Source organism: Mesitornis unicolor, unplaced genomic scaffold (genome assembly GCF_000695765.1).
Source record: "Mesitornis unicolor isolate BGI_N332 unplaced genomic scaffold, ASM69576v1 scaffold51215, whole genome shotgun sequence".
Classification (NCBI taxonomy): domain Eukaryota; kingdom Metazoa; phylum Chordata; class Aves; order Mesitornithiformes; family Mesitornithidae; genus Mesitornis; species Mesitornis unicolor.
The window spans coordinates 1-14,005 of NW_010187161.1; the positions used below are offsets into that span (position 1 = coordinate 1).

The 14,005-nt window shown below is 41.1% G+C and overlaps 1 protein-coding gene across 3 annotated transcripts in view; it reads right to left on the reverse strand.

Annotated features, from left to right (window-relative positions):
- Window positions 1-5,787: 5,787 nt before the first annotated feature.
- SLC5A3 (solute carrier family 5 (sodium/myo-inositol cotransporter), member 3) overlaps window positions 5,788-14,005 on the reverse strand; it is a 12,434-nt gene continuing 4,216 nt past the window's right edge. The window contains exons 1-2 of one of the 3 annotated variants that reach the window (XM_010185348.1): window positions 7,793-8,302; window positions 5,788-7,711 (exon numbers count right to left, since the gene is read on the reverse strand). In XM_010185348.1, the coding sequence (XP_010183650.1) occupies window positions 6,188-7,711; window positions 7,793-8,269 (2,001 nt within the window). In that variant the 5' untranslated portion in view covers window positions 8,270-8,302 and the 3' untranslated portion in view covers window positions 5,788-6,187. Of the gene's footprint in view, window positions 8,454-14,005 lie in introns of those variants that run through there. The other 2 variants (XM_010185347.1, XM_010185346.1) reach the window with 2 other exon arrangements.

Genomic DNA, 14,005 nt, shown 5'->3' on the forward strand with positions numbered 1-14,005 from the left:
GGGGGGGGGCGCGGTGTTGGGGTTTTTTTTGCCCGCACCCTGCTTCAAGAGATCTGCCTTTTAATAACAGGGAAAAATGGAAAGTATCTTTATATATAGGGATGCAAGGCTTCCTACAAGTAAGAACACATATGACAATTACGGAAAGGTTCTCCAAAATAGCTTCGCAAATTATCTATTCTGGCATTGGTTGGTTTGGTTTTTTTCTCTATTTTTATTGAAACTTTGTACAGAAGTTTTAAACATTTCCATACAATACTTTTAGACAGGACAAAATGCCATGGTAAAGGAATGTAAACTGCAAGAAACACAGTCTGAATTATCCAAATACTCTCTAATAAGAGTTTTAGTTTGAAGACTAATGCAGTAGGCAAAATAATATGCATACAGTATACAAAGAACAGTATACACAGGGCCAGCAATGCTAACTATGAAAATTTTGCATCAGATTTACTTCAAAGATTTATAGCAATATGATAATTCTGTACACTAGACCAAAATTCATTTATCATACATCGTTTCTATGACAAAAAGCTTGTCATTAAGGACAGTAGCAACTTACAATATAATTAAGCTGTATTAATCTCATTAACACTTCTAAATCTATATTCCTACTACAATTTTTTTTTTCAGTATATTGTCTTATAAGATCTTAACAGACCTTTAAATAACACTTTACCAAAAGAGACCTGGATCCATTATAGTGATCTTATCTACATGCCCATTTGGCTTATTTCAAAGAAAATTAAAAAAAAAAAGGGGGGGACAAGGAAAAAGGCAGGTTTCAAATGTTACATGATATCATTTGGTTTTGGTCTGAAATGTATTTTAGTTGAACAGTTAAAAAAACAGAAACAAAAACGCAGTTCATTAACTGGTATTTTATATAAAATCTGCAGAAAAATATAACAGCAACAAAAACCAAAGATACCTCACAGATATCTAAAAAAACATATCAGAGATACAAGGTAAAGCAGCATCACTTTGACACTGTGCTTTAAAAATAAGAAGATGAATGAAGAGACTGCTCTAGTGATATTAGAAAATTTGCTTTCTTCTTGAAGAAGACTACTAACATTTTGCACAGCAACTATTTTTATAACCACCTCATTTAAAAACGTGTATTCATAGACACAGAGAATTGTCATATCATTACCATTTTTGCTCAAAGTGTCTGACTTTACACAGTGAAACTGATAATGCTAAGTGTCACCAGATGTCACTATACCATGAATTCAATATTAGAACAGAAGTGAAGCAAATGCCTTTAAACCAACACCATAAAAGAAATAAGAGAAAGTGTTTTGTAAACAAAACAAATCACTTTGCAAAACAAGATAGTTCAGAGATCTCACAGTGAAATCAGAAATCCTAATTATATATGTTTACATTCTAGGACTACTCTTTACCTTAGGCCAATTAAAGCACATTAAACCATTTAATTATATACAAACATTTTCCTAAAAAAAAATTAAAACATTGCACACAAGTCTGCTTTTAACATCACATAACAAGGTTAGTTTTATTTTCAAAACAATTACATTTAAGGGCACAGAACATACAGAATATCAAATTAACAGATGAGTATTTTTGCTTCGCTATACATGCTAAATCCAAAGATTTCCTCAAGAAAGCCAGAGCTTAGCAACTCCAGCTTCTTCTATGTATCCTGTTCTCTGAAAGGGAGCATCTCCCAACACTTCCTTTATCTTAGGATTTAAAAAAATAGATATATAAAAAAAATAAAGCTGTACGTTTTAAAGTTGTAAGCATCTTCTGCTCTAAGTGTTCGCGCAGAGATCCTTTGACGGCTCTGCCCGCTTCACTGTAACCTCAGGGGAAATCCTTCTCCCTGCTCAGGTACAGCGCTCTCATGACTCGCATCAGAAGTCTCATGCTGGCCCTTCTGGGACTGGGGTGGGAAGGGGAACGCAGAAGCGGAGGAGTAGAAAATACACAAGCGGTATACTGAAGGCCATTTTAATTTCTTACAATCTCTCACTGTTTCCTTTCAGAAATCTGAAAAAAGCTAACAGGAAAAAAATACAAAAAAATCCCAACAAAAACCCCTAAACTTTGGCTGAGAATAGCATCAAATAATTCAATTTAAAAAATTAAATGAGAACTGTCTCCCAGAATGTACTATTAAGGTCTCAAGAAGCCTCTTCCTTTTTTATTTTTTTTTTTTATGTTTTTTAATATAAAAGGCTTCTAACAGATTTCTGAGAGAAAATTCAAATATCTTAACACAAAAAAATAAGTTAAGGGAAATAACAACAAAAAAAGGCGTCATTCCAAAGTAAATTTTTCAAGACGGTCGTTCTAACGTCAAGGCAATAAATAAACCAGTTGCTGCAAGACAGAAGCACGTGTCCTCCTGGCTCAACCCCTGCGTGACCAGCCAGTCCCACCCAGGAGGTGGCCAGGCATTAAAATTTATGGAACCGATTGTCCACTATGGGAGACACTTTGCAGTTTCACTGGACCAAAAAGTTGGTGTTTAAACCAAAGTGTATTAACCTGGGTTAACCCCTCTTCCACAAAGACCGTGATCAGATCAGCAAAGGCATGTTTACGCTATTAAAAAAAATAAATTATAGAATCTTTTAGGTTGGAAAAGACCTTTAAGATCATCAAGTCCAACCATTAACCTGGCACTGCCACATCCAGCACTTAACCATGTCCCTAAGCACCACATCTAAATGTCTTTTAAATCCTCAAGCAACTTCTTATATTAAGGTCCATAACACAGAGCAAAGTACTTGTTCATCAACAGTTTGCTTGAAGCCTTTTATTTTTTTTTCCTCTAATAAAAGCCTTTTATTAAGAGGTTATATGCAAAGAACATTAGCAAGTTCTATGACCTCCAAGACATGAAACCAGAATACGAATGAAGGGGCTGGCATTAGGCAGAGAGCAGCAGAGAAACACATTTTGAAACGACTAGAGAAATAATTTGCTTAAAAGCTTCTTCACAATAACAGGTCTAAAGATTGGGGGGGGAGGCAAAATATTTCTTTATTAAGATCCTGACTGACTTGTCAATTACCACTGTGATTAATGTGGCAACTTGTTAGTTTAACAATAGTGAGAATACATTTACTGGGAGATGGGGCATCTCGGATTCACCAAAGGCTGCACCTTGTATTTGCGAAGGACTGTGACTCCCTACCAGTCAAAGGATAGTTTCACCGTGGACCTGCCTGTGGTTATCCTGCACAGCATACAGGCATCTCGTGTATTAACTCTTTAAACAGCAAATTACTTGGGGCAGCAGGGGAAGACAGGAGGAAACACAAGCTGGGAAAAACCATTACAAGCAAACTACTCTTCAGGTGGCAGTAAAAGCCATGCCTTCAGCGCCATAACCATGTAAGGCACCCTGGGAAAAAAAGCAAGCACAGATGAAGCAATGCAGCCAAGCAGAAGGGTCCCTGAGCTAACCTGGCTTCGCAGGTCAGGTGGTAACACATCTGGTAATGTTGACAGCAAAGAGGGCTGGTCTGGAAAATCCAAGCACCAGCCGCTGACTGGAAGACACACCAAGTTACTAAGGGACAGCGCCTGGTAAGTGAGCCTAGCCAAATCAGGCATATTAGGCAGATCCCAGCCTTTTCAAGAAGATACTGTCAGACTGAGACTTATCTTTACACTCCACAAGTTATTTTTTCGCTCCACCAAGATCACATTTTGCCCTAGATTACTGTATCCTGCATAGGAACAATTAACTGTTTCACATCTTTCTTATCTTAGTACCATCCTTCCCAACTTCAGGCCACTAATGAAGTAACTTGAGATGCCATTAACGTATTTCACATACTACAATTTTATCATTGAAAAGGATTTTAAGTATTTTTCTGAATTAAGCCAGCCACACAAACCATAAGAAAACGTGTCTTGTCACACTGGTATTAACATCAAGACTTGGGAATGGTAACTTTCCTCTTCTACAGATATTGCAACACTGCTCCTACACTTGCTACTGTATTTCCAGTTAAGAGTAGTCTACTTTCCAGCAGCAACAACTACACAGAGCGGCAAAAAGTGAGGCATAGAATCACAGACTGGTTTGGGTTGGAAGGGACCTTAAAGACCATCCAGTCCAAACCCACCTACCACAGGCAGGGACACCTCCCACCAGCCCAGGCTGCCTAAAGCCCTGTCCCAGCCTCTGTTTAAAGTCTTGGAATGAACGGGATTCAATTGATTTAAAAACATCAAAACAAACAAAAAACACACCCACAAAAATGGAATTCAATTATTTTCTCTGAGAATGTGTATTAGACATCATACCACTGAATGCTATTTGGACGGCCTGCAGCTTACAGCACCACTGTACTGGAAAGTAAACCTTCTCCAGCAGTCAAAGGCAGGATTAACCCAAATTTAATCTCTATAGAACTACCTCATCCGTAAGAATTGGTTCTTGTTTATGTGCCACAGAAACATTGCTGGACCCTTGAATCGAGGCTGCTGGACTGTCAGCATGGTCCCTCAGACCATTTTTGGCCCAGTCAGTTCACCTCTCCCAAACAAGTCTTGAGACAAGCTTGGGAGCAAAGACAACTGGAGGAATTATTTTCATGGAAGCCTGGATATGACCACTCTGTCCTGGAGGGCAGGGAGTTTAATACTACGATTGCAGTCTCTGCACCCAAAACCAGGTCCCGACTCCGTTTAGCACAAGAGTGAGAGCACCCAGGATGGTGACGCGTTTTATCAAAGGTGAAGTGGACCAAGCTCTGCAACGCTGCAGTCTGCAGAGGTCCATCAACTTGCTGCACACACGTCCTCCACACCTGGAAACCCTTCATCATGCCTCAGGCATCCATCCTTTGGGAGCAGAGAACCTCGGCATCTCCAGACCTACTGATGGTCTGTGATCACCTGGGAAAAGTTTCCCTTTTTTTGAAGAATCCTACAGGGAGACCTCAATTGCCAACACAGATTACAACTGCAAGTGAATCCTCAGGGGTCATTCCTCAAAAAAAGCAGGTTTGAGAGGGTGAAAGGGGAAGTGGGAGAAGACATGAGGCAAAAAGACTCTGGAAAATAAGGACCACTTCCACCACTTTCCTCCACTTCCCCTTCCTCTTGTCTTCCCACTTGTTGGTCTCCCCTTACAGACTCAGTACGCAGCAGTGGTAGAGCTGCAGAGTCTTTGCTTCTGGACCTAGACAGCAAAGGAAAAAGGTTGTTTTCCAGTGTGGTTAAAAAACTGAAGACACGCAAAGTCTCACACTTTTTCCTGTGTGGTAGGACCCACGTACAGATTTTCCTCCAGAAAGAGGTTAACCCTAATTATATCCTAAAAATCTGGGGACTGAAAAGGCTGAATATATTCTCTTATTTCAATAGAGTACAAACCCTAATAAAGATTGTTTTGGTTTTTTTTTTTTTCATTTTCCCCTCTCCTCCATTGACAGTTTGTCATCTCCAGGTTGGTTGTGGTTTTTGTTTTTGGTTGGGTTTTTTTTTAAATACAGCAACTTTTCAGTGATGGAATTTACAATGGATAAAATAAAAATGACACAAATTTTCTTACAGGAAACAAAAAAGACAGAAAGCTACTAGCAGCTATCATGTTTTAAGTGCTACAAGATGAGACAAAGTATCATCCTGTTGTTGCCATAAGAAAAATGAGAAACTGAAAAAAAACACCCTAGAAGCAGTGAGCGAAATTTAAAAGTGCTAGGTTGGCCAAGGTAATACAGCTATGTTACAAAGAACACCTACACAATGATGTGCAGCACAGCCTTACATAATTTAAAAAAAAAAGTTTCTTTCGACACAGTTTCAATCATTTCGATTTTACACATCGGTAACTGATTACTTGTTATCTTCACCCTAATGCTGACTGAGCTCAAACACAGCCACCTGCCTGCCTTTGGTATATTTATACACGTATACATGGAAAAACAAAAGGTTAGTACTGCAAATGGAAAAAAATAATTAGACAAAAAGGAAAAAAATAAAGAGACGCCACACGACACGTTCTGCCTTCAGCAGAGATAGGACAACATGTCTCAAATGGTCTCTAAATAGGTTGAAGTTGAGTTGATCTTACAATTATAGCGTAAACAATGCCTGGGTTGCAGTTATGTTATCTGAAAAGAAAAAAAAAATCTCCAGAGACCTGTATCAACTTCTGTATGTTTAGCCATACCCTTAAAAGTTCACTATTCACTCACAAAGAGAAATAGACAAACATGAATATTCCAAGCGAACAGACACAGACCAGTCCAGTATTTAGTAATAGTTTAACTTTTGGAGTCTCTTCCAGCATTTGTAAACAAACAGTCTCTTCCTCCATCTCCCGAACAGCTCTCTTGTTCATGTTTTTACTTTTAAAGCCACAGAACCAATCTATGAATTTCAAATGTCTCTCTCTATCGTCAGTCTCTTCCTCGTGCTTTTTCTCCCCCATCAAAGCCACTTGTCCGTTCGAGTAACAATCAACCGGTGTCTCAACTTCAGAGTGACTCACAGAAATCACTGGGTTGCTGTCATCTCTGCAAGTAACCAGAAGATTGATATCCTCCGGCTTAATATTTTTAATATTTTCCTCCGATTTGCCGTTTGGAATGATATGGTTGGCGTTTTCATTGCACTTGAAGATGCTCTTCTCTTGTGCTTTGTACAGGTCCCCCTTTGCGGCACCCTCTTTTACATTCCTGTTTTTCACGGCCCAGAAAGTGGTGGTCCGAACCTGCTCCTTTGTAGGCGGGGGCGTGAGGAGGCTCACTACGAAGGTCACAATCCCAGTGATCCAGAACAGGGCCGTGGCAACGTACATGTAATGGATGTTTTTGATAAAGCTTGGCCTAGTATCTGGCTGGTTACACTCTGGAGCGCGATAGATAAATGCCAGTATCAACCGTATCGCTCCAAGCACAAACCCAGCCATTCCGCCATAGAAAGCCCCCTGCTCATTGCAACGCTTCCAAAAGATCCCCATAAGAAACAGAGCAGCCACCGGTGGGGTCAAATAGTCCGCTACCTCTTGAATATAGAGGTACATCTGACCACCTTGCATTTCTACTATGATTGGGACCCAGGCAATGCTTATCACTACCATGAACGCGACAAAGACTCTTCCTACGATCATCAGTTCTCTTGACGTCGCGCTTTTCCGGATGAGTTTGTAGACGTCAAGCGTGAAGATAGTGCTGGCGCTGTTGAATATAGAGTCCAAGTCACTCATCAGCGCAGCGATCATCACAGCCATCATCAGTCCCCGCAAGCCGACCGGCACCAGTTTCATCACCAAACGTGGGTAGGCAATGTTGGAGCACCCAGCTCTGCTCCCGCAGACTTGAAAACAGTGTTCTGGGTTGATGCAGGCGATATCATCTGCAAACAGTATCCGTGAAATCATCCCTGGGACAACTATAATAAACATCGGCAGCAGCTTTAAGAAGCCTGCCATCAGAGTGGATCCTTTGGCATGAGCAATGTTTTTTGCAGCTAAAACTCTCTGAACTATGACTTGATCAGCACACCAGTACCAGACTGAAGCTGGGGTCTGTCCCAGAAGAAATCCAGGCCAGGGAATGTCTTCATCCGTTGGCTCGCGCAACATCTTAAGAGCATCGGGCTTTGGGTCCACATTGCAGGAATTGGTATTGGAAATGTTGTAGGTTAACAAGATAGATGTGATATTTGGCGACGCTAACATGTACCTTCTTTTAACTTCTTCAAACCCACCAACCTCCGTAATACTTATGATCATGAGTGTGAGGGCACCAATAATCATAAGCAGAGCTTGAAGGGTGTCTGTGTAGATGACAGCCACAAGACCTCCAGTCACAGTCAACAGCGCAGTCATTCCGATTAGGAGGATAACTGACAAATAGAGGTTCCAACCTAGCGATTCTTGAATAAAAAGCGCCCCTGAATACAAGTCAACTGAGAGTTTGGTGAAGATATAAAGAATTAGAGACAAGGCTGCAAAATATATTTGGATTCTATGCCCTCCAAAACGCTTGGACAAGTATTCAGGCATGGTGTATACTCCCGACCGGATGTAGACTGGGACGAAGACCCATCCTAAAAGCTGCAAAAGCATTAAGGCGTTGAATTCCCATGCACCTACGGCAAATCCACTCGCCGCTCCAGATCCTGCGAGCCCAATGAAATGTTCACTTCCAATATTGCTCACAAATAAAGATGCACCAATAGCTACCCAGGTCATAGAACGCCCTGCCAAAAAGTAGCCACTTACGGTGCTCCGATTGTATTTCCACATGGCAAAAAAACCTATGCACATTACAAGCACGAAGTACAGCGCCACAATGGCAATGTCTGCCGTTTCCAAAGCAGCCCTCATTTTTGTAAACAAAATGACTTCGCACAGCTGACGTCCACTTCTCGCCCCCCAGAAAACGTCTTTTAAGCAACACGTGAACCAGTTAACATATATCAACACTGTGGATCAAATTCTTTGTCCCTTGGTTTGCTGTCCTGATGCTGGTGGTTGTGGTACATTTACTTTCTCCGCTTCTCAAATGGAAATTTGGAACTTAGCACGCACTTTTAATCCACATTCCACAAGAGCATCAGCCTTAACTCAGTTGATGTAGGAGAAATTCTTAGTTGCAGCTAAGTTTAGTGAGGCCTACTGTACCAACCCTGCAAGGCAGCAAAGACAAAAGACAAAGATTGAATTAGAGAAGAATTTCATGAAGTAATGAGAAAAAATTTGAAGTCTAGTAAAACAATGACTGAACACCACAGATTTTTTTCCCCCTTATATTTCCTGCTGTATTCATGTAATCCATAATACACATAATTAAATATTTGTAAAACTAAGTAGCAATGCCTTTTATAAGTCAACTTTAATGTTTACAAGTACCTTAAGAGGCGCAGCAATTCTGGAGTATTAAATGACCCAAATTCCCCAGAACAAGGCAAGGAACAGAAACATTTTATTCTTCTTCAGTCTCACAAGTCTACTTCTCAAGCCACTAAACAGGCCCTCCTTTTTCAAGCAATCTTAGGGGTGGGGGGTGGAAAGCTACGGCTAAGGAGCCTTAACCTGGCTCATCATTTCCTGTATTGCTGTAGCACTGCACCCCGCAAATCTTGACAGATCCTGGCACCACCTGCACGCACTTGAGACACCAGCTCGCTGCTAGAGCTAGAATCAAAGTGAAGTCACAACACTGTTGAGAAACAACAAATTTAAGATCAGCTGGAGAATCAAGGTTATTCCACAGGTTTTAGATGAGTCTGCACCTGTCTGGGATACAGATGGTCATAGGGTTACACTTGACTCTGAATGTTCTTCATACGCATCCCGTGTAATCTAAGTGAAGACAAAGTCCCATTCAATCAAGTGACAAAAGCAAAGCTACACCTAACATCCAGCTCTAGGGCATTTCTGTCTGCCATGTGCCTTTTGATAGCCATACCTGCATGGTTTCAGGACTTTTTGGGAGCACTCTAGGCACAGGAGGGAGAACCGGATGGATTTTGGTACCAGCCAGTTACTAGAATGCCAGGAAGTGCCTTTCCCAGCACCATCCATTTGCATCCAAGCATGAAGAGGACCACATTAACATCAGCAGTAGAAGGTTTTGAGTCCAAACATGCCCTGCCGCTCTATTCCCAAACCCCCAATCACACCCCATTCTACCAAAGTATGTCAGGAAACAGGGACTCACTTAAGCAAGCAGGATGGAGGCACTCAAAGTGGAGGGAATGGGATAATAACAAGACCTGCTGGCAGACCAGCAGACAAGTGGGGAAGGAAGGGGCACTGAAGAGCTGCACACTGGCTCCTACCTCTGCCATGGAGGTAGAGTGCTCCTATCTCCTATTTATGTCTTGGGAGGCATCATTCACCTATACCCACCCAAAACCATTTAATGGGTTTAAAGAGTGCTGGCCATCGGGTTCTTCCACTTCCTTCACCAAATGAACACAGCAAGGGAAGAGAAAAATCAAAGCAAAGGACCAGTTTAGTCCAAAGATCAGAACACAAATCTTTCACATTCAAGATTACTACAGAAGAGTAAGGAACAGGGTCTGACTCCATTCCTCTTTCCTATCCATTGGTAAAGGCAATGTAGGGACAAAAAGAAAATTACAATCACCGAGTCTTTTTTTCTGACCATAAGGCTTACCAGCCTTAGAAGTCTTACAAGCATCAGATTCAGGCATTCCCCTTCCACTTCATTTGCAGAAGTGCTTTGGCACTACGCTGAAGCTCACACTAATTCATTTATGATTTAATACTAACACCCAGATAACATTCTAGTATTTGTGTGGTTTGCCTTTTAGCACCCATCGCATATTTGTTCTGTTTATAAAAAAAGGAGTAAATAAAAACATTACAAATTCTCAAATAGACCATAATAAAAACTAGAGTCAAGGTTGAAAAGGCACACACTCCCCCCTCTGCCTTACTTTGTGCATTACTGAAGGCAGTGACAGCGCTGATATAAAAATGTGCACTTCTCTTTAAGGCAGATGTATTTTTAAAAAAAGCTTACAGCCAACCACAACTTCAGCCTGCGGGAGAAATGCACAATCATGTTATTCATATGAGCTGGCTGTTTATCAAGACTAGTTCAGAATCAAAAAAAGATAATAATGGCTCCCCACCACCACCACAAAGCCACACGAGAATACAGATATTCATTCTGCCGGAGTTACAGCCAATAATGAGAGACTACAGAGACATGGCACAAAACAGACTGATTACAGTAGTGTGCTAAATTTATCATGCTCATAAGCCTCAAACCACAGATGTATTTTAAATTCTTCCATAGAAGAATTTGTATTTATCCCCACCCGCAAATGCGGCAGAAGTTAAATAGTCTATTAGTTTAATCCGACACAAAATTATAAACACTTCAGATCATATGACGCCATCAGATACAAGTATAATGTACTATTCTTAGTTTTAAGCACTTTTGAGTAACACTTCAATAGCGTTGTGTCTTTTACTACATTCAGCTAAATTTTCAAATGCAACATCAAACATTGTAATATTTATACCAAAAATATAAATATTTTAAGGAAAGAAGAGGAGATTTTACTGAGACTCAGTGGAAAGAAGAAAAACTACTATAGAGAATAAGGGCCAAGCTAAAGAAACAGTAATAACCAGTATCTTCCCCTCTTCTATTGTCCTGCTTTGTTACTGAAAATTGTTAGATTTGAACTTTAGTTCACTTCCCAACACCTTCCCTGTAGGTTAATCAATGACCTTGCAAAACTATACTGTACAGTAAGATGCATCAATCACAAAAATATTGGTTAAAACTATGTCTGTTTGGTATGAGGTACTCAGCTCATAGCATGACTCTTACAAGCACATTCAGTCTCTCTGAAAAGTGTGCAAGGAGAAGATGCAGCTGTCCTTGAATAAATGGTGACACTTCTCAATTAGGATGCTTGCCAAACTACTACGGGCTCATTCTAACAAAAAACAAACAATATGTGAAGTTTGTTGAGCATTTTCCACCAGAAGGTACAGCCAGACCCTGCATTTGAAATAATCACACTGCAGAGACCTGAACCATCGTCTCTGTAATCAACGTCTGAACTTCGCAGGGTTCAGCTTACTTGAGCAGGCAGGTGGAAAGTTTTCAGTGGCCGCTACAAATTTACTGCACTGTCACTAAATTACTGTACTAAAGTAGCTTCTTGTACCAGTTTCTTATCAGACCTAATTCTAAAATAACTCTGGGACTTTTTTTCATTACAAAAATGAGACTCGTCCCTCTGAACTTTCAGCAAGTTATAACCTCAAGTCTTAAGAAGGACTTTTGAGATGCCTCATGCGAGTTTAATCTCATGTTATTAGAACAGTGTACATTGTGGCACTGACAAAAAAAAGACAGAAAGACAGGGCTGCTGCCAAGGACTGCAAATTTTTTTCCCCTAAGGCTGTTTTCTGGCTGGATTGTATCAAAGGCACAAAACAATGTGCTTCCCTCTTGTCTGAAGATAGAGGGCTACAGCTTTGGTGAAACAGTGCATGTCTCTCCTACAGCCAGCCTGTCCCTTCAGAGGAAAAAAGTCTCAAGCAATTCCCTGAAGAGATATTAGATAACATGAAGCAGATTTAGAGTGGGATTTTCCGAAGTTTGTATGATAGTTTTAAAGGACAACTTTCTCCACAGCACTTTTCTAGTAAGGTAAGTCTTTATCCCAGAACCAAACTGCTCCAGCTCTAAGGCAATTTATTTTCTGCTCAGTCTATGTCTCTGGGAAGTTTCTCAGTTGACTTCCCTTTTCTTTTGCAGCTGAAAAGTCAGTCCCAAGGACCAACGCTTTATGGGTTAATTTGAGGGTGCAGATGCCCACATGTCATACAGGAGTGCTCACTGCTATAATTTGTTAGCAAAATAAGTATATACTTAGCTTTGTTCCTAGAGTTCAAAGTAGTTTTGAGGTTCATTCTTTCAAACAATGTTTATCTTCTCCACTCCACCTTCTTCAAGCAGGGGTACATTAACTCATACCAGTAGCATTTCACCTACTGAACAACTCACTTGCATGAAAGAAAGGTACCCAGACGGCCAGGCTCAACACCTACATGGAAAATATCAACAATTTCTCTCCCAGAAAAAAAGAAGAGTAAGAGTCTTGTGCCTTGAGCAGGCCTCTACAACATTCAACCCCCTGAAGTATGTTAGCTGCAGCATGAGCAGGCCAGACATCTGCTATGGACACACAAGTGGGTTCCTACCTGTCCACTGCTCCACAGTAAACACAAGGTTGTCCAAGGCAGCCTATCTCTCAGAAAAAAATAAAGAGGAAAAAGCTTCATTCCATTTATTGCAGCACTCTAGAACACAAAAAGAAAGGAGCACAAAGGTTCTTCATCAAGTAACTGATACATATCAACTTATCTTTAGATATTACATGCCCTTGAGAAAGCAGGGGCTTATCCTTGCCAGATGCTCCACAGAACCCTAAGCATCCAGGACAGCAGTTTCAGGCCTTTTCCTTGTAAAGCAGGAGATGGGCAGAGCAGCCAGAAAGGAATCCCTCCTGAGACAAACAGGGTATGTCATAGGAAGCAGGAAAGCTCGGAAGCAGAAGTTGACCTGCAGCATCTAATAAATAAGTTAAGGTCTGGCCTGTCATTCCCAGCAGCTCAGGAGGCTAGAGTAAGAGAGCACCACATTTACAAGTTACCTGAACCAGCAGCGACCTGGCTAACTTGTTTGCCACACATGCTCTGCTGCCCTACAGCAGTACAGCATCAACACTTCTGCTGGCCTTGGAGAACACAGGCGCTGCAGAGGCAACTCTATAAATCACTGCTACCATAAAAGTCCAATTTGAGGTGCAAAGCTCAAGTCAGTCACTCAAAGGAGTTGTTATGAACGCATCATGCACTCTTTTTTGTCTGGGGTTTCAGGAATCGCTCCAGTTGTGGTCTTCATTTTAGTGCAGCATCAGAAAAAGCAGCTTGCTCCGCAATACATTCTTCTAGACTCTTTTCTAAAGAACTGCTGAAGGAGATATGAGAGAAGTAAGTAACCTTGCAGCATGCAGCTCACCAGAAGACACAGAAAACTACACTGCGTTTCCCAGTCAGAAACGTAATGCTTCTGTGGACCAGTACAGAAGCAGTAACTGGAGTACTGTAAGGCCAAATGAAGCCAAAGGGCACGACGACTAAATGTTAGGGTAGTAGATCTGCAGCAGTTCTCATTTTTAACCACTCTTCCCCCCATCCCAAGTGTATATATCTATCAAGTCAAAGATCTGGGGAGAGGGAGGGATGAGCAAAGGAAAGGAGATGCAGCTTTACTGCAGTGCTCATTCAGCACTGTAAACACAACAGAAGCTACAGGAGCGCTGAACTGCAAAGCAAGAGGAAGGTGGCTTATTTTCCAAAAACTACATCATTAGCAGTGCCTCCACAAGCCACTTCATGGCACTGCCTGTGGCATTCACATCTGGATGGTTTCTTTCCCTCTGATTTGGTCCCCAGCACTCCATCAGGAATAGTAGATAATTAGCATCCACTGCTCTTCCG